This window comes from Dipteris shenzhenensis, chromosome 6 (assembly GCF_047967505.1).
Source record: "Dipteris shenzhenensis isolate YYH24624 ecotype China chromosome 6, Dip_SZ_1.0, whole genome shotgun sequence".
In the NCBI taxonomy this organism is placed as follows: domain Eukaryota; kingdom Viridiplantae; phylum Streptophyta; class Polypodiopsida; order Gleicheniales; family Dipteridaceae; genus Dipteris; species Dipteris shenzhenensis.
In genome coordinates, this window is record NC_141601.1 from 1,060,732 (window position 1) to 1,088,295 (window position 27,564).

Sequence of the window (27,564 nt, forward strand, 5' to 3'; positions counted from 1 at the left end):
GGTCTTGCTGTTGAGCTACGGCCGATTGTTAGGGACCTGGGCTCCCACTTCGGCTGGGTTATGCACGATACTTTCGCAGATGCGGTGACTACGGCAGGAGCCCCCCGAGTCCGTGTGGCTGTGGCGGATCCTGCGACTCTCCCGGCAGTGATCGAGATCGTGACAGGTGCCGGCAGCATCACCCAGAGCATGGTAGTCACCGGACAGCCAGGACAGTGTCTAAGGTGTCACGGCTTTGGGCACCTGGCGGCTGTTTGCCCACGCTTCGCCAGCTCTTCTCGGCCTCCCCCGCCTCCTCCCTCTCCGCCCCCTCCCCCCCCCTCCGGGCAGCCACGCGAGGAGCAGAGGCAGCCGGAGTTCGGACCAGAGATAGCTGGCGGCTGGACTGAGGTTAGAAGGAAAAGAGGAAAGAACAAGAAGATTTCTGATAAAGGCAAGGAGGCAGAGGTTACCCCGCCTGTAGCTGCACCTCAGAGACCCGACAGGCAGCCGCCCCAGGGACATGGGAGAGCATCTTCTTCGACGGTAGCCTGCCGTCCACAGCCTCAGGTCCCCCTCTCTTCCTCTCCCCAGCCTCTTCCCATTCAGCCCCAGCCCATCCCCCAACTGCACCCCATGTCTCCCGACCCGCAGCTTCAGCCCCCTCGTCCTCCTCAGTCTTCTCCCCCTCCTTCTCAGCCCCAGTTCCAGATGCAGCCCCATCCCTCCCCCCCCCGGCCTCTTTCAGCTCTCCCGCAGAGCTAGCTGCTCCGACGGTTCCTCAGCCGAGGGCAGCCCCCGCTCCCCCACCTTCTTCTCCTCCGCTAGTCGCCCCTGAGGAGTCTGAGCTGCCTATTCCCCAGCCTCCTCCCCCTCCCCCTCCGTTGGCAGGACACCCTGAGTCTACACCACCAGCGGAGCAGGCTTCTCCGTCCGCTAGCCCCTCAGTGGCAGACTCTGACGGGCCTCAGCTTCAGGAGAGAGAGCTCCCCCGCGACTTTTACAGATCTGGCCCCTGGGACTACTTGGATGTGGCCGACCTCGGGACCTTCCCTGCTTGCCTCGACATCAGTATCTTCCTGCTCCGCAAAGGGGCGGATGGGAAGATAGCCGCCTTGGCCCCTAGGGATGGCCCTAGCTTTGCTTTCACGTTCCTCAGCGACGGCACCGAGACCTGGACAGACGACTCGGTCTGGGAGGCTCTCAGGGAGCAAACGCATGCTCAGATTTGCTCCTGGATAGGCCCGTCCGGTGGGCAGCTTCTCGAGACTCAGTGGTCCGAGGGTGACGTGCGCCTGCGGTGGCGCTGCGCCGCCAAACGATTCAGACTGATTGTGATTCTCAGGCCCCCCCTGTCTTGGCCCCTCCCCCAAGATGTTAGAGCCTGGACTCCTCAAAAACTCCGTGCCTTCTACGGGATGTCCACCTCAGAGATCTCGAGCTGGCTCGAGAAAGCTTTCGTTCATGGTACCAAAGGCCTCTCGCCTTTGCTGAAGGTGTTGAAGGACGGGCAGGACGACCCTGCCTCCCCCTCCAAACCTTCCCATAAGCGCCAGCGCCTCCACTCCGAAATGTCAGCTTCTTCTTCGACCTCGACCGCGAGCAGACAGTTGTTCGCTGCCTCCCAATCCTCACCATGAGCCTACACCTCGTATCCTGGAATGTGAACGGGTTTCACTCTTCTGGCACCCGTGGTCCTAGGAAGCTCATTTTGAGACAGGAACTTCAGCCAGCAGTGATTGGACGTTTGGATGTACTTCTGCTCCAGGAACACAAGCTTTCGGCGGCTCACTCCCGTAGATGCGGGAAGATTCTCCCTGGTCGCTCTCACACTTATTGGGAGCCCTCGATCGGCGCACTGGGGAGGAGTGGTGGTGTCTGTACTTCCGTGGGAGAGCAGCTAGCCCAGGGAGTTTTCGGTCATGGCACGTTGATTCCAGGTCGTGCCCTTTGGGTAGGCCTGGAATTGGAGGGCTCCAGGGTTGGAATCCTCAACATTTATGCTCCCACAGATCTCCGTTGTAGAGCCACCTTCTGGAGGACACTTACAGGGATTCTCCCAGACATGGATTCCTGGATTGTTGGAGGTGACTTCAACAATTTGGAGACCTTGGAGGACCAGCAGGGCAGAGGACCGGAGTTTACAGGTATGTCTCAGGCAGAGCAGTCCGCTTGGGACTCTTTTATCTTTGCGACAGGAGGAAGGGACTGTTGGCGAGACCCGTCCTTCCGGCATTGGCACGGGAGCTTGGACTTCTCGTGGGGTTTCCGCAGGGAAGGAGGCAGACTCCTGGAGAAGCTGAATAGATTTTATGTTAGTGATTGGGCCATCAGCAGAGGCGGTCAAGCCGGTATAGTTCCAGGGACGACACTCTCCGACCATGCGCATGTGCTCTTATCATTAGATTCGGCAGCTCAGGCCCTTTCCCCCCCGCTCATGCCGGATTCCCGACTCCATTTTCTCGAGGGAGGACGTGTGCAGCAGTATTTGCAGTCTTTGGGATAGAGACTGGGGCGAGTGCGCGGATCTGGTTGATTCGGTGACGCAGGCTTTACAGGAGTCCAGCCAGATCTGCCAGCTCGCAGCCCTACAGGTTCGACAGGAGTGGTGGGGTAGAGAGAGAGCTCTTTGGAGGGACCTCGCCTCCATTCAGCGGCTCCAGCAGGCATCCCCGGGCTTGGAGGAGCTTCGGATCCAGGCCCTTCGAGCCAAAGCCCTTCTTGAGGAGACACTCCAGCGTCGCTCAGAGTTTTCCTATCACGCCTCTCTCTCCTTCTGGGCTCGGAAGGGTGACCGGATGTGCAGGGAGTTCTTCAGGACACATGGCCAGAGAGCTGCAGGTGATCAGCTTCGGAGTCTCAGGACAGCGGAGGGACACATCGTTACGGATCCGGGAGAGGTCTTGGGATTGGCCACCGACTTCTACAGGACCCTTTTCCAGCAGGAGCCGCTTGCTCCTCGTACTCGTCGTGCCCGTGAGGAGGTGTGGAGACACACTCCTTCCTTGGTCCAGCCTAGCATGCAGGCGACATTGTTGGCACCATTTACCACGGATGAGATGCTGGAGGCCTTGATGGCCATTGATGGACAGAAGTGCCCAGGTGAGGATGGGCTATCCCGGGCATTCTTCACCTCCTTCTTGGACCAGATCCATCAGCCCCTCCTAGCATCTCTTCAGAGGATTTTCAGCAGCGGTTATATGCCAGAGAGCCTCTCCTCGGGACTGATTTGCCTCATCCCGAAGGCAGGAGATAGACAGGAGATCCGTCAGTGGCGCCCGATCACTCTCCTTACCACTGCCTACAAAATCCTCGCCAAGATGATCAGCGCCAGAGTTCGGCCTCTACTTCCAGACCTCATTCATGACACTCAGACAGGCTTTGTCCAGGATCGCAATATCCTGGATAATGTCTTCACCTTTTCAGAGGCGGCGGAGTGGACTCAGCACAGCGGATCACACCTTGCCATCCTACTTCTCGACTTTGAGAAGGCCTACGATCGGGTGGACTGGTCCTTTCTGGAGGGGACTCTGGAGCGGCTAGGTTTCCCAGCAGGTTGGATTCAGGGTATTTCAGCTTTGTACAGGACAGCTTCTAGCAGAGTCATCATTGGAGGCAGGATGGGTGAGCGTTTTAGCTTGGAGAGATCAGTGCGTCAGGGCTGCCCCCTTGCTCCTTACCTGTTTCTCTTCTTCGCCGAGGCTATGATTTACTACCTCCGGGCGAGGTCTACAGGGATCAGGGGTGTTCGCCTTCCCCTCCGGGAGGACACGGAGCTCTTGGACTCGGAGTACGCGGATGACACAGCCCTGTATGTCCAGGACGATGAGTTGATGCTGGAGAGGGTGAGGATGGCCCTGGAGGTCTTCTGTTCGGCTGCTGGTGCGAAAATCAACTGGAACAAATCAATTGGTTTTCTCACAGGCCCCGGGGCGCGTTCTCAGTGGGGGAGGTTTTTGGGTTTCAGGTGGATCCCGCGGGGATAGACAGCTAGATACCTGGGTTTTCAGGTCGGCCTGGACATCACGCCAGCTCAGCAGTTTCTCCTGGTGCTAGATTCCATCCGACGGAAGCTGGCTTTCTGGAGCACTGCTAAGCTTTCCCTTGCAGGTCGTGCCTTGGTAGTCAACCAAGTCCTCCTTGCCACGGCTTGGTATGTGGCTTCCTGTTGGTGTTTCTCGAGTTCCAGTGTGGCACAGCTTAGGAGGCTGGTTCGGAACTTCCTTTGGTCCGGGGAGGATGGCCTTTGGTCCGGGGAGGATGGCCTCACATATACCAGAGCCAGGGTTGCTTGGCAGACAGTTATTCTTCCGCAGGCTGAGGGAGGCCTGGGAGTCATCGATCCAGAGCTGCAGAGTCAGGCCTTGTTAGGCAAGTTAGTCATCCGCGGTTTGACCCCGGGGGGGCAGACGTGGAAGATGCTACTTCAGCAGGGGGTCGGTTCTTGTGTCCCGCGTCGAGGTGGAGAGTGGCTCCCGTCCCTCAGGTGGATCCTCACTTCCGCCCCGCTCACTCAGTCCCGTTCCCCACTCGTTCGTAGCCTCCTCATGGTTTGGAGGCGGCTCCGCCTCAGTCTTATTCAGTCCCCTCCTCGCTGTTAGGAGGAGATCGATCGCCAGCCGCTTATCTGGAATGATCAGGTCAGAGATGTCGAGGGCCTTCAGTTGGGGGAGAGATCACATATCAGGTGGGATGGTTGGATGAGGGGGCCAGCCCGGTCCCTTCGAGTTTGGAGGGACACGTACAGACATTTGGAGACGGCAGATCTCGCAGACGCAGCTGGAGGTGCACGTGGAGCCCAGGCGAGACGCACGGAGATCGACGGCGCGATCCCAGCTGATTGGTTGGTTCCACCTGAGCCTCAGATCCTCATGCCTGGTGATGACCGTTGGCTGGGACAGTTCACCCCCCGTGGCATCCCACTGGTGGTCGCAGGACGTATGGACGACTCCTCTATTTCCTTCTTCGCGGTTATGGGGGATGGACGACTCAGGAGAGAGGATGCACTCATCGACCCCCTACTCCCATGGCAGAGGGTTCGGATCGTAGGCCTTTTGGGGAAGGTCTGGCGTACCGATCCTAGCATTGAGCAGGATCAGATGCAGCTTTGGCGACTCTGGCTCTGGGAGGGGCGGGCCTTGTCAGAGCTTGATTGGGACCCAGGAGAGTGGAGCTGGCCAGAGGTTGTGACAGGACAGGGGCCGACCTCCTTTGCCTACAGCACGACTTTGGGCAGGCGAGTTCTTGGGAGGATGCAGAGCCGCCTCCCCACCCAGTGGCCCAGCTGGTATGCACAGGGTATTTCCAGATTCTTTTTGCAGGCCTTCTGGAAGGCCTTGTGGGAGAGCTGGCGGCCGCGGAAGATCTCCTACTTCCTGTGGCTTCTCGCCCACAAAGGTCTTCCGGTGGGGAGCTGGTTGAGACAGATAGGCCAGGACGGACGCTGTCAGATCTGCCATGAGGTTGAGGAGTCACCAAAACACTGCCTGTGGAGCTGCACTCGCGCCCAGGAAGTGTGGAGGTGGACTTTCGGGATTCTCACTCGCGCAGCACCAGAGCTAGGCTTGATCACGTGGGGCGCGTTCTGTTGGTGCAGCACCGCACCTGGTCTACATCACTTATTCGAGGCATGCCAGCAGGACCCCACTTTCCTCATCACACAGGGTACATGGGGGCCGCTCGAGGGTATCCCGCAGCACCTAGCAGAGGCGGATACAGGAGTTCAGGAGAGGCAGCCAGTCTGGGAGATTATTAGCAGCATAGCAGGGTGGCACATTTGGACCTCGCGTTGCGCGCAGATCCTCGGTGGCACCTCCTTATCGACTGCCCAGATCATGACTGATATTTGGTGCGAGATTATTCATACCCTCAGAGGCCAGTGGGACCAGATTCAGGGAGATTCCCGGTCCGGTCAAGAGAAGCGGAGACGCTTCCTCCGGGCTTGGAACACTCAGGGCCTCTTCTTCGAGCAGACTTCGCAGGGCCTTCGGTGGCGCTACTCACCACCCCGATGGCTGTTCATTCACACTCGCCTTATCCCGCCGTGAGAGTGTGATTTATTTTGTTACCTTTTAGGGCTGTGTCCGATTTGTGAACGCAGCCCGTCAGCTACAAGCTGACCTTTTGTATCTTGTTCTCGAAGTAATATAATTAGCACTGTTTTTTCGGAAAAAAAAATTTACTGAGGTATTCACACGTGTGGTCACCTGACAGCATTTGGAGGACTTTTGTTGCGAGAAAACGCCTTTGTGGGGCTGTTGCTGCATAGGCAACCACCTTGGTGCTGCATTTCGGCCCTGCTACAGCATTTGTTGCAGCCGCAATCCACACGTGTGATTGTACGGTGCATTTAAGGCCTGTACGGACCTGTTTTGCCCACATGTGTGACTTGTACTGTCTGTTTTGGGACTGTACGGAGCACTTATTACAGCCGCCTTGCTGTATGGAGCTGTCTTGGGACCTGTTCCAGCGCTTTGGAGCAGCTGAGCTGACTTGCTGATTTGGTGGCCTGCTGCTGCATTTTGGAGTGTCTACACCCACCGACTTGAGCTTTGGAGCTTGCTGCTGCCATCCAAAGACCTCTCTTGCAGCCCCCTTGCTCTCATTTGCTGGTTTTTCACCTCGGGCTGTGAGCTTTTTACCTCTGGTTGCTGCTGCACTCATTTCGAGGTCCTCTCTTGCTTGTGGGAGCACATACTTTTGCAGCAATTCCATTTTCCAGCCCTTTTTTGGCACCCTTCATTGCCATTTGCTGTCCGTTTCACCTCTCCTCCAAGGGTGACTATCTGTGCTCAAGTTTGGAGCCATTTTCTTGCTGTAATTCTGGTCTATATCACTTGATAAGTTCCTACTGCATTGATTTCTTTCATTTCCAGCAAAACCGTCCTTTCTTTGCTTTATTGGCATTGTGGAAAGACCCCGTGTTGCCGCGGAAGGCCTCGTGTTGCCTTGGAAGGCCTCGCGTTGCCTTCTGGGAGGCCTCATGTTGCCTTGGAAGGCCTTGTGTTGCCTTTTGGGAGTCTTTTTGCAGCAGGTACACCTTGTGACAATCACACATTTGCAGTGAAAAGCTTTGAAGCTTGTGCAATAATTTGCCTTTTGGATTTGGGAGATTGCACTCCTCTCATTTGCATTGTCAGTTGGTGCCTTTGCCTTGCATTTTTGCACTATGGCTGGCAATAAGGATGATTTGTTTGGGATGCTTGGGTCTAAGGACAAACTTGATGGCACAAATTTCCCCCTGTTGGCTTATATAATGGGGCATGTTTTGCTTGCCAAGAATCTATGGAATATTGTTACAGGCACTGAGGTCAGACCCACTAGACTTGCTGCTTCTGGTACTGCTCCTGCCTCTGGTACATCCGGTATTGCTACCTCGGGCTCATCTGGTGATGGGTCTAATGCTACTTCTGGTGCAACAGCCTCTTCCACTACAGGTACTTTTCCTCCTACTCAGGAGCAGATTCAATGGGATGGACTTGATTGCTCTTTCAATGAAAACGGTTATTATCCCTCATATCCGTTCATGCAAGACCGCTAAGCAAGCATGGGATCAGCTTGCCTCCTTATATCAGGTACGGAATGAGGCTAGAGTTACTTATCTCCGCAAGCAGTTGAAGGATTTGAAGCTTGAAGAGGGTGGTAATATGGATGCCTATCTTACCAGTGTGAAGGATTTGAAAGCTTAATTGGCCAATATTGATGAGGTAGTTCCCAATTCTCAGCTTGTATCCATGAAACTTAATGGATTGCCTAATTCCTAAAATTGGAAATGACTTGTGAGGCTGACCAATTACAATTGTTGCATGTAAGGAAACAGTTGAGGACATGAGAGTTGGTTAAGCTAAGTGAAGCTGAGGTCTACTTAAGACTATGGTGGGCTAGCAAATTAAATAGACCCAAAAAAGGAACTTTCAAGTTGATTAGAATGTCATGTTCATTTACTGAGGAAGGCAGATGGGTAGTTGATCAGTTTTCAAGATAAGAATATTCTGTTGGTCACTTTACATTTGCAGAACACGATGTCCATTGTAAGTCAAGTAACCAAAGAGAAAGAAGAAGCAAATGGAAAGTATTAGTGAGTTAGATTGAAGACACTGGCCCATTTTGAAAGTCTTTATTTGGGAAGTCCACTCATACTTGATGAGCTGGATGGGCTGTTCATGCTATGTCACATGGGAAAACCCTAGGGGAGGATGGGTTGCCTTATGAATTTTATAAGGAGTATTGGGATATAGGGGGCTCCCAACTCTCAGCTTGTGGGAAGATAATTTGAGGAATTGGCCCATGTCAATGGAGGACTCAATGGAGCTAGTAGGGATCATTCAACCATTGTAGATATGGGCCTGCATATGAGGAGGAAATGGGGGAGGACGACTTACTGTACTAGATGGGACAGACAGGGAGAGATTATGGCTGCCATGTGCGAGCAGACTGGCTGCCACATGGGTACAACATAGATCCACTGTCAAGACAAGATTATGAAGGTACCTGGGCTGGTACAACAGCAAGAACAATGTGGAGATATGCTACAGCAGGTACAGCACTCATAAGAGGTATTGAATATGGTACTGCAGCAGTACGGCTGCAAACCTTCTGTAGTGGTCCAGCTGCAGATAGAAGTCCTATGACACAGCAGCAAGCTTCTGGAACAGATCGGTAGTGGTAGGACAGACCTGCAAAGGACCAAAATTGGTTGGCAGTATAGGTGCTGGAGCATAAGACCTGCATACGAGAAAGGGCCAGAGGCAGCATAGGTACAGAGGCCTTAAATAAGCCAGGAAGCAGGTCGGCTGACTTGGAACCCTACAGACTGGGTCAGTTGGCAGACTGCCAGGTCGGCCAGTCTGTGGGTACCGGCCGGCTAATATGGGGGGACCTAGTGCCGTTTATAAAGTCCCATTGTGGGAACATTCAGCGGTTCATTCTACACCGGCAAGCATTTTCAATCTGCTCTAGATCTGGACCTTCCAGGGAGCCCACACAGAGGCACACACTTCTGGGAGAGAATTAAGGACTGCATGAAAGGGAGCTTTTGTCTGTAGCACACATCAGATCATACTTTTGCAGGAGTGCTCCACCTAAAGCAGCTACTGAAGTCATAGGGGACATGCAGTGATCTAGGAGGGATCTACAGCAGAAAGGTCAGCAAACAAAGCCTATTCTTGCTTGCTTACCTCAGTGCATGTTTGCTGAGGTATTGTGACAGTTTTTGCTATATTTTGTACTTGGACATTACCTCTATTTATGAGATTTGTTTGACAGATTGTTTGTGTGTGTATCTAAAGTGTTCTCTCTATAAGCACATGGAATGAGTTGGCATTAAAGTTTTTGTTGTGAGATCTCTGTTGTGTTAGGACTGGCTGTAGCAAGCAATCCTTTTCTCTAACAAATGGAACCTTTTCTCCTTAAGAGATCTATCAGGCAAGTACTCAACTTCACAAGATGGCCCTTGTCCTACCAGCGAGAGGGGCTGAAAATTTATTATTCTCTTGCAGAGTTTGTAACAGCCATTTTGGGACAGCTTTAGCTTCCTGTGAAGCAGCTCCCTCCTCTTTGATAACCTCCTACACATCCTGATTGGGAGCATCTGAAGACTGTTGTGCATCAGCATGTGCAGGCTTAATATTATGAGCTTTTATTGGCTGCTCTAAAGCACCTTCGATTGCCAATGGAAGTAACCCTTCACACACACCCTGAGAACCTATATGCAGCAGTCTATCAAACTCAGTCATGGACTGATCTGGGATTTCTGCAAAAGTTATATTTCTACTGAGAAAATCCTTCTTGTCTAAGGATTCTAGGGACAGTGTCCTCATAGGACCACACACATCAGTGTGTATGAGCTGCAATTTCCTTTCAACTCTAATAGATACATCTCTTAGAAAGGCAAACTTGTGCATCTTTCCCAAAATGCACCCTTCATAGACATGTCTAGGAAGAGTCTCCAAATAAGGTATATTCTGTACCATCCCATGTCTCTGTAATAACCGCCATAGTTCATCTTGCATGCCATAATTCTTCATTTTTCATTTCCAAAGTAATTGCTGCCACACATACATTCGATATGCTGCTATCATGTTTGTCTAGCTAGTACAAATCCTGATTTAAAGTGCCTTTAGTGACTATTTGATAGTCCTTTTCTCTATCCTTTTCGGACCTCGTTGGGACCGAGTGAACTCCCAGTGAAGCTTAGCTTCTACAGAGATCACTTCTTACATATCACAGCGGAGGGTTTCATTGACCCACCAGGATACACGCAGATCCACCTACCCCACTCGCTAAGGGTCTCTCTTGGGCAGTTCCGGGTCTCTTCACACAGACTTCGCATCGAGAGCGGCAGAGCAGAGCAACTACCCAGGGAGAGGCGCATATGCACACTGCGTGACATACATGAGGTTGAGACAGAGGAGCATTTCATCTTCAGGCGTCCTGTTTACTATGAGATCCGAGGGCGTTTTCACTGCCTCTTCAGGGATAGCTATGGGATTTTGGCCCGTTTCCTCTCCTACCCGAACCAGCGGTGTTTGGCAGGTTTCATTCATGGGGCACTTAGACACCGCGAGAGGATACTCCGAGCACGGAGACAGGAGCAGACTTCTTCCTCGGCTGATCCCTCTCAGAGCTCTATCACGGAGTTCTTTCAGCTAGATCACATGGACCCCCACGAGACGAGGCCTTGACATGACCGTGACCCGGGGCCTGTGACCCGACAGCTCAGATAGAGGGTCGACACATAGATCACACTTGGGGACATCCCCTCCTTGTTTCAAGTCGGAGCCCAACCGATGGGGGTCATAGTAGCCTTGGTTAGACACAGGGCTACGACCGTCCTAAGTACAACATAGTCATGTCCATGGTCGACTATATATCGATCTCAGCATCATCATCATCAGCGGCAGCAAGATATCAGGATGGATGAGGTAGTGGAGGCATGAAGTTGGCAATAGAGTGTTATCGGCCACTCAAAGGTGCGGTCCTGGCACTACAAAGGTAACCAGGCCAAGCCAATTCAAAGGGCAAATGTCTATAAATCTGGCCATTGCAAATCTGAGCTGTATCTTCCCACAAATAGTGGCTAAAGTTACCTGTAAAGTGATCCTCGATGCCCGAGAGCTAGATGGAGTGAACAGGAGTCAAAAGCCCCAAATTTTGAAGGACAAAGTAATAGCTCGTTTTTGAACTTGGCCTGCATTCCAGCCCGCTCCGGACGTTCAGTCAGCATTTGCACTGACTTTCCTTGGTGCTAGTACAACTTTGAAGTTTGCTCATACTGCAATGACATTTGGCTGCCTTGGTCTCATATTTGGAGTTTTTCATTGACATTCGCTAGAAATTGCAGCACATTGAGTCACATTTGCATAATTGTACCACAATTTGGGGCTTTTTACCATTTGCCCTCTTTTTGGCATAATTGCTCTCTCAGAATTTGGGGCTTTTGCCAAATTTGCTGTTACTTGCAGTGACCTTTGCTTGACAGTAAAATTTGGGATTTCTTTGCATTTGCCCTTTTGAAATAGGCGATAACGAGCTGATGAAAGGCAAAAATGAGCTGTAAACAGGTCGAATTGTAGGTTGGAAGCGGAGCTGAGCTGAAAAGGCAAGTAAGAGTAAGAGAACCTGCTCTGATACCACTGTGGGTGTGGGGAGCAATGGAACTGAAGTGGAATGCAAGGAGGCAAATAACAGCTGAGGAAACAAAGAGTACTTGCAAATGGATAATGAAGAAAGCACAAGTGTGGCCACTATATTGCCGCAAAGTCAACTCGCTGACCAAGATTAGGACCAAATGTCCTAACTAGCTTACAATGCTATACCAGTGCTAAGTGCTAACAGGCATGAACTCTAAACTTCTGTCATTTTCTACTTGATGCCTTGAGCTTAAAGACTCTAAGGTCAGCCTATGGCTTCCCTTGGGGGTCCCATACGAGGGGGGGGGAAGGCTAAACCCTCTCCCACCCTCAAGAAATGTATATTTGCCCTCTTTTGGAGTTAATGGAATGTGGGTGGGTAGGATTCAAGCAAGCCTTGTGGGTGAGGTGCAGAAAACTATTCGTCAAAGAATAAGGGGGTAGACTCCATAGAGACTTTTGCACCAATGGTAGATAGATGTCAAATCTGCCCTTTTGAATGGCGATGTGGATGAGAGGGTTAACATGAATCAACCACTTGGCTTTGTGCAGAACCCGTAAGGAACTAGAGCAAAAAGTTTGCAAGCTCCAAAAGTCACTTTGTGGGCTTAAGCAAGCACCTGGGTTGTGATACTCAAAGATAGATGCCGTCTTCAAAAGATTTGACGTGAAAGGGCCACATCAGACCCTAATCTCTTTGTGCTATAGAATAATGACAACTTCATTTTTGTCATTCTCTATGTGGATGATCTTATCATTATATGCAATGATCAAACACCCATAGAGCACTATGCAACGAGTTTCAAATGATAGCTGAGTTACTTCTTGGGCATAGAGGTATGGCAGCGCACAGACGGCATTTTTGTAAGTCAAACAAAGTGTGCTAAATGCTTTACTGGAAAAGTTTCACATGCAGGACAGGAAACCGATTCCAACTCCCATGGAAGCATGATTGAAATTGGACATGATGAGGATGATCCGGATGCTGATGCCACATTGTATAGGCAGTTAGTGGTCGGTTTATCTCATGACTACTAGGCCTGACATATGTTGTTAGCTGCGTCAGTCAGTATATGGCATATCCAAAAGTTAACCATTGGCAGGCAGCCAAATGGATCCTCAGGTACAGAAAGTACTATGCATTTTGAGATCTTTTATGGGCAGTCCAAGTCTCTACAGTTGCAAGGTTTTGTGACATTGATTGGGCAAGTAAGAGAGACAAAAAGTCTACCTTAGGCTACACTTTTTCACTCAGTACTGAAGTATCTCATGGGCGGGCAAGATGCAAATACTATTTCTCTTTCTTCCATTGAGGCTGAGTATATGGCAGCAAATGCAGTAGTATTTAAGCAATCTGGCTTCAAAGATTACTTGGTAATGTTGGCATAACATAGGAGGTTCAGTTCCTATTGGTTGTGATAACTAATCATGCATTTACTTTCAGCAATAATCCTAAGGAGAATTCTAGGACTAAGCACATTATATTAGATATCACTTCATCCGTGAGAAGGTAACAAATCTTCAGGTCCGGATGATCTATTGTCTATCAAGGACAATCCAGGAGATATACTCACCAAGGCTTTACCAAATGAGATAATTTTCCGACTCAGGCGTCTCCTTGGTGTACATCATTACTTAGAGGGCATTGATAATGCATGATGGTGCAATCTTTAAGAATCAAGTTAGACTCTTGGGGGGGATTGCTCATCATGGATAGGATAATGCCCTCATGGGTTGTAGATGAGTTTAATGAAGGAATCTAAGATCCCCTAAAGTATGGTGCAATAACAATTTTTTTGCACTGCACATGTGGTGGCACTATGCCATGTGTTGCTTTAGCTCTATAGGAGGGAGGGCACATTGTGCAGTTTGTGAGAGCATGGAAAGAACACACAACGTTGGAGAAAGCTTGAAAAGCTGAAATGAATTGCACACAATTTTGAAATAGACTTCACAAGCAGTTGTAGCTTGAATGAAGAGATTTTGGACTTGTTAGAATTATAGATATAATTCAGCAGTGACCAATGTAATATAATAAGCTAGTTAGGGGCACTTTTCCCTCTTTAAGAGGTTTTTCCCCCTAACCGCAGTTAGTTCACTAACTATGGTTAGTGACTACTAAGGTTTTGTCACTAGGACAAAACCTTATCTTTCTCACTTTGAGTTGTACTCTCTTACTCTATTCTATTGCAACTACGTCTTCAGCTTCCAAGCTTCCTACTCTCTCAATCTCTCTTGCTCTCACTCATTCTCTCTATCCTTCATTTGGTATCAGAGCAGGTTCAAGAGTCTCTGGCTCCCTGCTCCCTCAACGTACTCCCCCTGCTCCAACTTGTCCGTATGTGTCGCCGTCTGCTTCCGTACAGTTCCGTACATCACATCGCCGCTGTACGGTTTACCGTACAGTCCTGTACTGTACCTGCCAGTCGTACCAGCCGTACCTACGCAGGAATCCCGTACTGTACCTGCTCACCGTACATCGATCGCTGTACAGTTTCGTCAAGTTTCGTACATCGCAGCCGTACAGTACCTGTCGTACAGTATCCGTACCTGTCGTCGTACAGTGCCGTACAAACTGTACGGCATTTCCGTACTGTTCTCACTGTCTGTACTGAATCCGCTTCAGTACAACAGGTAGCTGCTTTGTTTCGAAAAGAACCAGCAGGTGTTTTTGACAGAATTGTGCAGACAGCCATTGTTTGGCTCAGTATTCTGCGAGTACATTTGGGGCATTTTGTATATTGTGCAAGTTTGGAGCTACATCTGGAGCAAAATTGCAGATCTAGTCTGAAATTTGGGGCTTTTGTTTAAAAATTGCAGATTTGGGGCTTTTAGCATTTTTGCCCCTTTCTGGCTGCAATTTCTAGCCACAAATTGGGGCTTTTGTGTTGAGAGAGCATTTTTTTGGAGTATTCAGTACATACTGCCTTTCTTGGAGTGTTTGGAACACTTTTGGCAGATTTTGGAGAGTTTTAGATGCTTGGACAGATTTCTGACAGCTCAAGTACAGAAATCTAAGTTGCATATACAGCCCGTGCTTGGCTGTGTTTTTGGGAGTTGTGCATTTTATTCCCAGTAAGGGAATTCAGCTTTATATCTGCTTCAATCTCTTTCTCTGATATGGCCCATCAAAATCAGAATGAGTTCCAGTTCGGTGGTCTTTCACAGGAAGACAAGTTGGATGGTACCAACTACTCCCTCTGGAGTTTCATGGTACGTAATATTCTGATTTCTCGCAATTTATGGGATTATGTCAATGGGGATGAAATCCGACCAGCAGATATTGCACCTGCTACCCCTCCTCAGCAAGGAGGTGGAAGAGGTCGTGCACAGGGTGCAGCTGCAGGACAAGTTGTTGGTGCAGCTACAGTCAATACTCCAGAGCAGAAGAGATGGGATTCACGAGATGCCTTAGCCTTGTCATGCATCTCTCTTTCAGTGAAAAGATCAATCATTCCGCATATCCGGTCGTGTAAGACCTCCAGGGCAGCGTGGGATATTTTGGAAAGCATGTATGCAGCACGGAATGATGCCAGGGTATCTTTCTTAAAAAGAGAGTTGAGCAATACACATATGGAGGAGGGTGACTCCATGTCAGTCCACCTCACAAAGCTACAGGATCTCAGAGAGCAATTGTTAAACATAGATGAAATTATTCCTGATTCAGAGATGATCACAACCACTCTGAATTCTCTTCCTGAGTCTTATCTCAGCTTTCACACTTCGCTGAATTTATCATTGAGGGGGGGTGCAAATCCTCTCACTTTTCATGAGTTGATAGGACTTCTGCTTCAGGAAGAGCAGACCAGGAAAAATTTGGCTTCACGTGCAGGTGAACAAGCCATGCTCTCAAAATTTAAATCAAAAACAAAGGGACAGGCAAAGACAGCAGTAAATCAGCCTTCCAGTGGGTCAGGACAGCCTTCACAAAAGGCTAAAAGTGATGCAAGTAAGCCCAAAAAGAAGGGTTTTTGTCACTACTGCAAAAAGCCAGGTCATCACATAGCAGAATGCAGGAAAAGGATTGCAAAAGAAAAGAAAAACAGCACAGGAATGGCTGTTTCAGATTCAGCCCCTTGTGCATCTGACAGTGGGGATGCTACAGCCAACTTTGTTGGTCAAGATTATGCCTTTTTCTCTTGCATTTCAGATTCTAGGTTGACTGTTCCAGATGCTCGGGATAGTACAGCCTCTTGCAGTGATGATACATATGCATTTTTGACTTGCAACTTTGACTCTTCTACAGATGCATCTGCTTTCAGTGTTAATGAAACACTGAACACATGGTATTTTGACAGCGGTGCATCCAAGCACATCACTTCTAGGAAGTGTCTTTTTGCTTCCTTGCATCCACCTCCTGTTGGTAAGAAAGTCACTTGTGCCAACAATTCCTCATATTCAGTACGTGGCACAGGAGAAGTTGAGCTCACTGCAATTGATGGCTCAATTTTCAGACTTTCAGATGTCTTATATGTGCCTGGCATAACCAAAAATCTCCTTTCAGTGTCCACTCTTAACAGAGGGGGATTTCAGGTCATCTTTGAGGATGACAAATGTGCTGTCCGAGACAGGGAAGCTAACTATGCCTTAAAGTTATCTGGTACTTTGCTGCGTGGGCTTTTTCAGCTTGATATTTTTGAGAAAAGAGCTGCCCATGCTCTGGCTATTTCTACCCCTACAACTGCCATGCAAAATGCAGCACTATGGCATGCCAGATATGGCCACATGCATTATAACAGCTTAATGACACTTCAGAAATTTTCAATGGTTGATGCATTGCCACCTCTTGAGATACCTCCTCCACATGCCTGTGAAGGATGCATTTTAGGTAAAATGCATAGATTCCCCTTCAAAAAGGATGGTTCAGTTAAAGCTGTTCGCAAATTGCAGCTTATACACAGTGATGTCTGTGGTCCCATGAGGACTCCGTCATTGGGTGGCCATCTCTACTTTGTCACATTTATTGATGACTACTCCAATTTTACTTGGGTTTATGGGCTGAAAAAGAAATCTGAAGTGTTCACAGTGTTTAAACACTTTTCAGCCATGGTTGAAAATGAAACCGGACTCAAGATACAGACATTACGCACGGATAGAGGTGGGGAATACCTATCAGCAGAATTTGATGCTTTTCTTAAGCAAAAGGGTATTGTGCATCAGCTCACAGTCAGGCTGACCCCTCAGCAAAATGGCAAAGCTGAGAGGAAAAATAGAACTCTCATGGAGATGGACAGATGTATGCTGAAAAGCAAACACATGCCTCATAAATTCTGGCTAGAGGGTTTAATGTGTGCCAATTACATTTTGAACAGGGCTCCCACTAAGGCTTTAAAAACTAAAACTCCTTTTGAGGTCTGGAATGACAGGAAGCCTTCAGTGGATCACTTCCGAGTCTTTGGATGCCTTGCCTATGCACATGTGCCAGTTGAATTTAGGCACAAATTGTCAGATAAAGCCATCAAATGCATATTTATTGGATACAGTGCAGAAAGCAAGGGGTATCGTCTCTACAATCCTGCTACACACAAAATCATTGTAAGTAGAGATGTAATATTTTCTGAAAATTCAGCTCACACTCAGGCTGAATTTCAAATGCCTTCATCTTCAGAGGATGTCTTTCAAGGGTTGCTACCCATTGCTTTGGGTTCCTCTGCTGATTTTTCTGATCCAAATCAGAATTTACAGCAACCTTCAAATGCTTCAGTTCCGCCACAGGATGTCTTGCCTCCTCCACAGGCAGTGGAACAGGTGGTGCAGCAAGAAATTGCAGACATACATGCAGCAAAAACAGTCCCAAACTGGCTGTTACAGACTCTCAGGGAGAGTAAACTTGATGCTCCGTTACCTGGTAGGACTCGCAGTGCAGCAAGGCACATGGAAGGTGCTAATTCAGTGGAATCAGCATATGCAGGTACTCTCCTTGATGACGAGGAGCCTGCCACATTTGAAGAGGCAAAAGGTAATGTGCATTGGATGAATGCCATGCACGATGAGTTGCAGTCCATTGCTAAAAATCAGACTTGGGTTGTTGTGGACTTGCCACAAGGTAAACATGCTATTGGCACACGATGGGTATTTAAAGTCAAACGGAAGCCCGATGGCTCCATTGACAGATATAAAGCCAGGCTGGTTGCTAAGGGCTATGCTCAGAAAAAGGGCATAGATTATGAGGAGACATTTGCTCCTACATCCCGGATGACCACCATCCGATCAGTAATTGCAATGGCTGCACATTTTGAGTGGAATGTTCATCAGTTGGACATAAAAACAGCCTTCTTAAATGGGGACTTGCTGGAAGAGGTGTATGTCAAACCGCCTCCAGGCTTTGAAATTACAGCAAATGCACTTCAAGTATGTGAGCTCAATAAAGCTTTATATGGGCTGAAACAAGCCCCTCGTGCATGGTATGCCAAGATACATGCCTTTTTGACCAGCAAGGGGCTGCACAATAGTCCTACTGAGAGCACCCTCTACATCAAGATGGATGGGGGGGAAATCTTAGTCATCCTTCTTTATGTTGATGACTTACTGCGCACAGGGTCCAATGAAGAAAAAATTACAGATTTCAAAGCTGATTTGCAGACCAACTTTGACATGTCAGATTTGGGGCTGCTTCACTTTTATTTGGGGATCCAGCTCTCTCATGAGAGACGTGGCACTGTTATGTCTCAGTCCAAGTATGTTCAAAAACTCTTGGACAGATTTAACATGCAAGAGTGTAAGCCCATATCCACTCCTATGGAACCGGGGCTGAAACTCACAATGCATGATGCAGGAGAATCAGTTGATGCCACACTTTACAGTCAAGCTGTTGGATGCCTCATATATCTCTGCAATACTAGGCCTGATATTCAGTTTGCAGTATCTCAGGTGAGCAGGTACATGCACAGCCCCAAAACTATGCATTGGCAGGCAGTTAAGCGCATCTTCCGTTATTTGCAGGGCACCAAGTCTTTTGGCTTATTATTTCCCAGGGGGGGTGACTTGCAGATGCATGCCTACAGTGATTCAGATTGGGCTAGTGATTATGACACTAGGCAGTCCACTAGTGGCAATTGTTTCTTTTTGGGTAAATCTTGCATTTCATGGCTGAGCAAGAAACAATCTACAGTGGCTACCTCATCATGTGAAGCTGAGTACAGGGTAGCTTTCACAGCAACAGTTGAATGTGTCTGGCTGAGACGTTTATTTGCTGATCTTCATCTGTCTTTGGAGGGTCCTTCTCCAATTCTCACCGATAGTCAGAGTGCCATTGCAGTGGCAAAGAATCCAGTGTTTCATGCTCGCACGAAGCACATTGAGGTTCACTATCACTACGTCAGAGAGAAGTTGCATGCAGGAGAGATCAGTATGATCTTTGTGTCCACACATGACAACGTTGCAGATATTTTCACCAAAGCGCTACCACGTGAGAAGTTTGAGGCATTTCGCAGTGCCGTGAACTTATATCCATTTGGTGATTGATCAGCCTTGTACATGACATTGGCACTGCAGGGGGGTGTTAGAATTATAGATATAATTCAGCAGTGACCAATGTAATATAATAAGCTAGTTAGGGGCACTTTTCCCTCTTTAAGAGGTTTTTCCCCCTAACCGCAGTTAGTTCACTAACTATGGTTAGTGACTACTAAGGTTTTGTCACTAGGACAAAACCTTATCTTTCTCACTTTGAGTTGTACTCTCTTACTCTATTCTATTGCAACTACGTCTTCAGCTTCCAAGCTTCCTACTCTCTCAATCTCTCTTGCTCTCACTCATTCTCTCTATCCTTCAGGACTACCTTTTGATTAGCCTTCTCCTTTAGTGCTAGCCTTCGTCATGGCTGAGTCTGCCCTTCACCTCCTGAGTGCCGACAAAAACTCAGTACGAAGACTTTGTATAAATGGATGCTCAAGTATGTGTGGGTGTGTGGATTTGTATGTGTGAGAGCATATTTGTATACTATGGTCTACACCCACTATTGGGCGCTGATGACGTCAGTGGGGATGTCATAGTAGCTAGTCCTTGCTATGCATGATGGAGTTTATGGTTTTCAACCTTGTGAGTGACTATCATGAGATTGAAACTGCAGTATGTTGTGTTTTTAGAGGATGAGTTTGGGAATGTTCCTGGATTCATCTAGGTATATGAAGGAACAATGACCTTATTCACACTTTTGCATAATCAGCAGTGTTTGTCTTAAGCAGCTAAGGTCTACATTGTGTCTGGGACATGGTGTCGGGGCTTTTTCTTCTCTAGTAGAAGGTGCAATCTAGAGTGGCACCATTCTTATGCTGCTCAGCTTTTTGCTAGATAGGAATTTTCAAATTCTATCTTGTTTTGTGGCATTTTCCTATTCCAATGTTCTGGGATCTTTTTTGACTTGGGACTTTCCTAATACAAAGTTTACCTTTTTTATTCAATAATATCTTTTTTTGCAACACTACTTCTGGACAACGCATTGTGGTTTTTGGCAGCAGCAAATTTGGTGACATCCATTTGTTAGGCCACCAGTAATCCTCGAGGTGATACCTTCCATTCTTGTTAGAGTTGAGATGATAATTTTCTTTTACTCTTATGCTACAAAAACGTTTTGCTAATATGCAATCCTGCATGGAATCATACCGTGCATTCTATAGGATGCATTTATTGCCACCTCACCAGGCCCATCCCCTCATACTCACGTCTCTTTTCTTCTCCTTACTGCAAATGTTAAGCAAATCTTTGGGTACAGAAGGTGATTTTTATGAAGCTGATAGAGATGATTTTTATGAACCTCAAGGACAAAATGCAGGCCATGGGGACAGAATTACAGAAATTGAGAGATATGTAGGGGGTATCAGAAGGTATGTGCAAAGCAATGGAAGAGATGAGAGCCGAGAATGAGACGCTTAAGAAGGAGATGGCAGCGCTACAAACAACCATACAAGGGAAGCATGCTGAGTTCACACAGCAAATCACTAAAGGTAACTCAGACATACTAGAATGGAAGAATGTGGTTAAGAAGGGTATGGCAGCCCCCAAGAAAGAGATCATCTCTGAAGCCCTGGAGGAAGAGAAAAGGAGGAGTAGCAAGGCATTGAATGTCCTGGTCAAAGGCCTAACAGTTGGAGACACCCCTATGTCCGATGCTACGACCTTGTTCACCAAAATGGGAGTCAACCTCACATGCGAGACAGCATGGAGGGTTGGCAAAGCTGAAGCTCCAACAAGACCACTCGTAATGAAATTACGAACAGCTATGGACAGGTCCACTCTCATGAGCATGAGGGCAACCCTGAAAGGAACCAGAATATTTTTGGATGACGATCTCACGCTGTTGCAGCAGGAGCATCGGAGAGAAGGGATGGTACGGGTTATGGCAGCAAGAGAGGCAGGGAAATGGGCTGCCTGCAGAGATGGCAAAGTGATTATTCGAGAAAGAATCGACAGAGGTGACAAGGGAGAAGGGGAGAAAGGGGAGAAAGAAGAGGGTGAACTATGACGGTGCCAGAGCCGGGAGAAGAATGCACAAAACAAGCTGAGTATGGCTGTATGGAACTGTAATGGCACACTTTGGTCCGACCCAGGTGGCTTCTTGGAGACATACACAGGCAAAGACATCATCTTCTACTCTGAGACACATGAGAGCCCAGAGAGAGGGCTGCCCACAATGACAGGTTACACTTGGGAGTCTGCTCATAGGAAAGAAATGAGGAGAGATAGTGGGGTACGAGGCTCTGGAGGTGCAGTTGTCCTTTTCAAAACACACTTGAGGCCACTCATATCTGTGGTATGAAGAGAGGAACATGCACGTCACATGTGGATACGAGTGCAGCCACTAGATGCCCGACCTATCTTCATTGCAGTATGCTATTTCCCTCCGCACACGTCATCATATGCTCATGATGTCACTACAGAGGGGCACAGCCCTTATGAGACGATACACGAGGATATCATAGAGTTCTCTAGACAGGGAGACACCCTCCTTCTGGGGGATTTCAATGCAAGGACAAGGGACAAGCAAGTGGGCTTACTTGACTTCACATATGAGAGAGATCCCCACATGATGCCAGAGTTAGATGCAGTAGAACTTGGGACTCAGAGACTCTCTTCAGATACTTTGCATGTGACAACATACGGGCGACACCTGCTTGAGTTGGGAGCTGTCCATGACCTCATCATCTACAATGGCCTTCAGAGATGGCCATCATCTGAGGGATTCACATGCTTCCCACATGGAGGTGGGACTAGCACTGTGGACTACCTACTGGGCCCACTCGCTTTTGTCTCACGGATACATTATCTCACCATACCCCCCCCCCCCACTTGGAGCTGACCACTCATACTTGGTCTTCGATGTTCTTGTTATTACACTAGGCACACGGAGAGTTCCTACTGCTACCCGTACCCAGATCCACTTTGACCGTGCTCTTGATCTAGTGTATGTGTGCCACTTAGCTAGAGAGCTTCCGGCCTTATTGGAGGCTGATCTAGACCTCGCCCACGCCTCAGCTACCCTTGTCACAGTGATACAGGATGCTGCCACCAGATCCTTTCCTACGACCCAATCTTCACAGGTACGAGATGGGAAGATGCCTCAGAACCCCTGGTTTGATGATGAGTGCAGAGAGATGCAAGCCCACCTCACAATGGAGCGAGCCCTGGGTCAATTGACGCCACACGAGGCACACAGGATATTTCAGCGGCTGACACGTCGCAAGAGACGAGCCTTCCTCACACATAGAGTGGATAAGATCATCAGATCATTTCGTAAAGGAGACTCAACCACTGGGTGGGGATTCCTCGCGGAGGGAAAGCCACCCATCCCCATCGCCAATCCGAGCATGTGGCACACCTATGCATGCTCCTTATATGATGTCCCGAGGCAGAAACCACCAGACATGTCCACTATGCCTAAGCCCACTACTTGTCATCTATTCACTATGCAGAATGTGCGGGCAGCACTTCACCGGCTCCACAACCGGAAAGCACAGGATCACGAAGGCCTCCGGACAGAGCACTTCGCACACGGGCAGGAGGTCCTAGCACCGATCCTTGCACATATGTTTAACCTTGCCCACCAGCATGGAGCACCACTACTATCGTATCGATACACAAAGCAGGAGACCCCATGGACACCGAGAACTATCGTACCCTCATGATTGGCCGCACACTGGCCAAGATCTATGGATTGGTGCTAGAGAGAGAGATCAACAGTCACATAGAGGCATGGGGGCAACGAGCACTAGGGCAAGCAGGATTCAGGAGACAGCACTCTACTCAAGACCACATTTTTACTCTGAGGGCTATCATTGAGGAGGCTAGGTCCAGACATAAGAAAGTCTACACATGCTTCATAGAATTTTGAAGGCTTTCGACACTGTTCCACAATGCTGCATGATTAGGAGACTATAGGAGATGCAGATCCCAGAGATACTGATTTGGGGTGGCAGGGCTGCCCTCTTTCACCGACTCTTTTTGGACTCTACATTGATGAGATCACATCTTTCATAGATCTCATAGGTGGTGAGGGCTCATCACTAGGGGATCTCCTCATACAGATACTGTTATATGCTGATGATATAGTCCTCATATCCTCTTCAGCGGAGGGACTACAGAGAGATCTGGAGGTCTTAGAGGTGTTTTGCAGAGAGAGAGATCGGACGGTCAACCTTGGGAAAACTAAGGTTATGATCTTCAACACCTCACGAGCAGTGACTAACCGACTCACTTTCACCTATCGTGGTGAACTAGTGGAGATAGTGCAGTCATACACATATCTGGGAGCAGTCTTCAAAGGACCCATCTTCACGATGAAACATGCAGCCCAAGCATGACTCACACGAGGGCGTAGTGCTGTGGCTAGACTAGAGCGGCAGTGTTTCCAGGCTCACTTCCTGGATCCACCAACGAAGGGTTGGCTTTTCGACACACTAGTGCGACCGACTGTCATGTATGCAGCACCTTTCTAGGGATGCGATCTTCCGAGGACAGATTGGAGGAGCTTCGCCGAGCGGCTACAGGTGGCGATGGGATCCAGGATGATCCGATGTAAGCCCTCAGTTTCCCATGAGATAGTATAGGCAGAGTTCGCCATGACACCTCTCCAGGTTGATACCATCTTTTAGATAGTGACTTTCATTCACCCCATTGGAGACTCCCGAGATTGGCCCTAGAGTCATCCAGATGACTCGCAGAGAGTGGGGCAGACACATGGTATGCACGCATATCTACATGGCTTGCCAGCACGGTATCCAGATGGATAGGCTCCCCCCCTTTCACTACAGCATGGATGCACCTCCTGAGTTGATCCCGCAAGATGAGATCAACCGTATTATACGGTTAGACCTCCTCCAGCTTCACACATCCCCCCGGACTTGGGGGGAGGACCAGGAATTCCCCACCAAGACCTAGTTCTATCGTGACCACTTCCTGCGAGTATCAGAGGAGGGATTCATTATCAGACCCCAGTATCTTGAGGATAGAGGAGTATCTCATGCACTGAGGATTGCCATTGGTCAGATATGGGTTTCATCCCATCAGCTGAGGATTGAGGCAGGGAGAGTAGCGGGTATACTTAGAGAGTAGCAGATCTGATCGCTATGTACGCTGGGGGCGGTTGAGACAGAGGAGCATTTCCTTTGTATTTGCCCAGCCTACTATGAGACTCGAGAACGCTACCACTGTCTCTACCTAGAGGGGAATGGCTTCAGTCCTTTGTCACGACTGATCCATTTCCATGACCACGTCTGTATCGGACTCTATCTGATGGAGATGCGGCAACACAGGGAGGCGCTTCTACGACAGGTCAGAGAGTAGCAAGGGTTAGTCAGACCACTACAAGACATAGAGGGTGACCGGACATAGTGGCACATCACAGACTTCTATACATTTGAGTCAGTCCCCGGACACAGTGGAGTGGAGGAAGAGGAGCTAGCCGATATGAGAGCAGTCTGGATGAGCAGCCGGCATAGTACCGCCACAAGAGGGACTCAGAGGCCACATGTGCGACAAAGAGCCCCCAGAGTACACTCTATTGAGGTCCGACCTATCACATCTTTCCTCAGAGGAGACCGACAGAGACGAGGGATCACTCTAGACATAGCCCAAAGAGTCCAGAGAGCGAAAAGACCGTGCCCCCCGCCACAGCTTGAGACAGCTCGACAGACGCAGATACGAGATATTTTTGCAGCCCACCAAAGAGCCATCACTATACCAAGCTTCGGTTTCATCCTAGCACCTGGATAGATTGATTGATATGATATGATATGATTATGATCATGTTTATGATTATGATTCTGTTAGCATAGATTAGTACTCAGCAAGGGTCCTAGCGTAGCCTTTGCTTCAGCCCACTGAGGCTTGTATGAGTTCGCTTTTCTGTGCGCTTTGTCCCATAGGCCCAGGAGGTCTTCCGTGGACGTTAATATTTCTTTCTTTCTTTCTTTATTTTCTTCTCCTTACTGCAAATGTTAAGCAAATCTTTGGGTATAGAAGGTGATTTTTATGACGCTGATAGAGATGATTCTATAGTTTTGATGAAAACTAGACCATTATTGCTTTTTGAAAACCACTTTAGCCTGGTGGAGAGCCACTGGATAGCTTTGTTATTTCCTATTCTTCTTTTTCATGGAGATAAATATCTTTAGCAGGTCGTGAAAGCACCATTTTCACATTTTCCCACGATGGGTCAGGAAGTTTGTGGCTGTCCCTAATATGTATTAACCTCTTCGCTTTATATGTTCTTTGTCTGGTCCAGGTAATGAAGAGGTACGGCTGGAGATGGCCAGGTATCTGGCAGAAACTGTTCTTAGTAAAGAAGGAAAAGCCATTGTAGCACAGGCTGCGGGTAAGTCATTGGTGGGCATGCTTGATTGTGGGTATCTAGCTGGTAAGGAGGCTGCTCTCAGGAGCCTGTCTCAGCTCTCTACAGTTCATGAGACTGGAATGGTTTTGGTTAAAGCAGGGATTCTTCCTCCCCTTATCAGAGATCTCTTTTCAATTGGCAGTGTCGATCAGTTGCCAATGAAGGCAAAGGAAATTGCGGCCACAATCCTTGCAAATATTGTAAATTCTGGTGTAGATTTAAGATCAATACCAGTGGACTCCCATGAAAGATCTTTGGTATCTGAGGATGTCATTCATAGTCTGTTGCATCTGATTAGTAATACAGGTCCTGCTATCGAGGGTAAGCTACTCCAAGTGCTGATAGGGCTGGCTACTTCTGCTGGTGCAGTTGACAATTTAGTGCAGTCTATTTTAAATGCAGGGGCCACCAGCAGCCTCATACAGTTCTTGGATGCTCCACAAATAGAGATACGCTTGAACTCTGTGAAGCTTCTTCATCTTATCTCATTCCACATGGGACAGGTGCTTGCAGATGGGCTTCGTGGCACTACTGGCCAGCTTGGAGTTCTTGTAAGAAGTATTGGAGCAATTGGTGTAAAAGAGGAGCAAGCAGCTGCAGCAGGTCTCTTGGCCAACCTTCCTAACCAGGATATATATCTCACTTCCGCATTGCTTAAAGAAGGAGCTCTGCCCATGGTTGTTAGACGAATCAATGAGCTGCACCAAGGCTCTGTTCCAGTAGGTGGAGGTCGCTATGTCGGTGATTTCAAAGTTGGCCTAGTAACTATTTTATCGCGATTCACATATGCATTGGAGGACCCTGCAATGATCACACTTGCACAAGAGCACAACCTGACTTCTTTATTTACGGAGCTGCTTAAATCAGGAGAACTCGATGAGATTAAACGTGTCTCTGCCTTAGCTTTGGAAAATCTTTCGAACTATTCTAGGCGTTTGTCTGATGTTCAGGACACCACAAGCAGAAAATGTCAATGCTGGAAATTACCATCTAGACCTATAATAAAGCTGTGCTCTGTACATGGTGGAATATGTTCTGCGAGGGATTCCTTTTGCCTCATTGAAGCTGGCACAGTGGCTCATTTGGCTGCAAATCTGGATCACAAAAACTTGGGGGTGGTGGAAGCATCATTAGGAGCCCTTGCCACTCTTCTCCAGGAGACTACTGACATCGAGAAAGCGGTTCAAGTGTTGAAAAATGCTGATGTCATCCAGGTTATTCTGGATATCATGAAGGAGCACAAGACCGATGTGCTTTGGCAACAGGCAATATGGATGGTAGAGAAAATGTTATTGAGTCATGATGTTGCTAATTTTCTCTCAGTTAACCCAAATTTGCATGCTGGGCTGGTGGAAGCCTTCAGGTATGGTAACCTGACCACTAAGCAAACAGCAGAGCGAGCCCTGAAGCAACTCAACAAGATCCCAAAATTTTCAGCGTACTCCAGGTAGGTGTTGTTTGGTACATGCATTGCTATGTGAGGAAAGGTATAGCCTATATTGGCTTTTGAAAGGAGAGAGACTCTTGTAAAACTGTCGAGCCAGAACTCTTTTAAGTAGAAGTCTCTTCTTGATGGAATTTGAACTGGTAGAGCTACATACATAATCTTTTGAGGCACTTTCACAAGTTCAGTGGAATAATTTGACAGTGCCTTGGATTTTCCTTTTGTAAGGACTTGAGAGACAGGCTACAATGAATGTTAGTTCTACTCTTCTGTAAATTTCTGTCAGAATGAAGCTATGAATTGTCTTTATCTTGGCTGCGGAGTAGGACCAGTGATGTGTGCAAAATTCTAAGAAATTATAAAGCTCCCTTAAAAAGGGATATCAATACCAAGTGCATGTGTGTGTGTGATGGCTGATCTCTGCTTTGGAGACAGTCTTTTTGTAATATAAAGATACATAAATTTCACTCAAAAAGACATGTTTGTATATGTTTTTTTATTGATGGTGTGGTTTCTACACTGCATCAGTTTTTACAAAGCAATAATTTGAAGTTGGAGGATGTTGTATTTGATCCTCCTCCAGCTTGATATGTAACTTTTTACTTGGCTGTCTCATGACTTTTGCTCTGAGGCTTTACTTGTAAATTTTTCCTTTGTACTTATTGGTGGGTTTTCACCTCTTT

At 48.2% G+C, this 27,564-nt stretch overlaps 1 protein-coding gene across 1 annotated transcript in view; it reads left to right on the forward strand.

Moving 5' to 3' along the window:
- The window catches only part of LOC147900620 (U-box domain-containing protein 44-like), a 70,269-nt gene extending 43,053 nt beyond the window's left edge, over positions 1-27,216 (forward strand). Inside the window, exon 3 of the mRNA XM_087375527.1 lies at positions 25,330-27,216. Within this exon, the coding sequence (XP_087231653.1) occupies positions 25,330-26,888 (1,559 nt within the window). The 3' untranslated portion in view covers positions 26,889-27,216. The remainder of the gene's footprint in view (positions 1-25,329) is intronic.
- Positions 27,217-27,564: the final 348 nt, after the last annotated feature.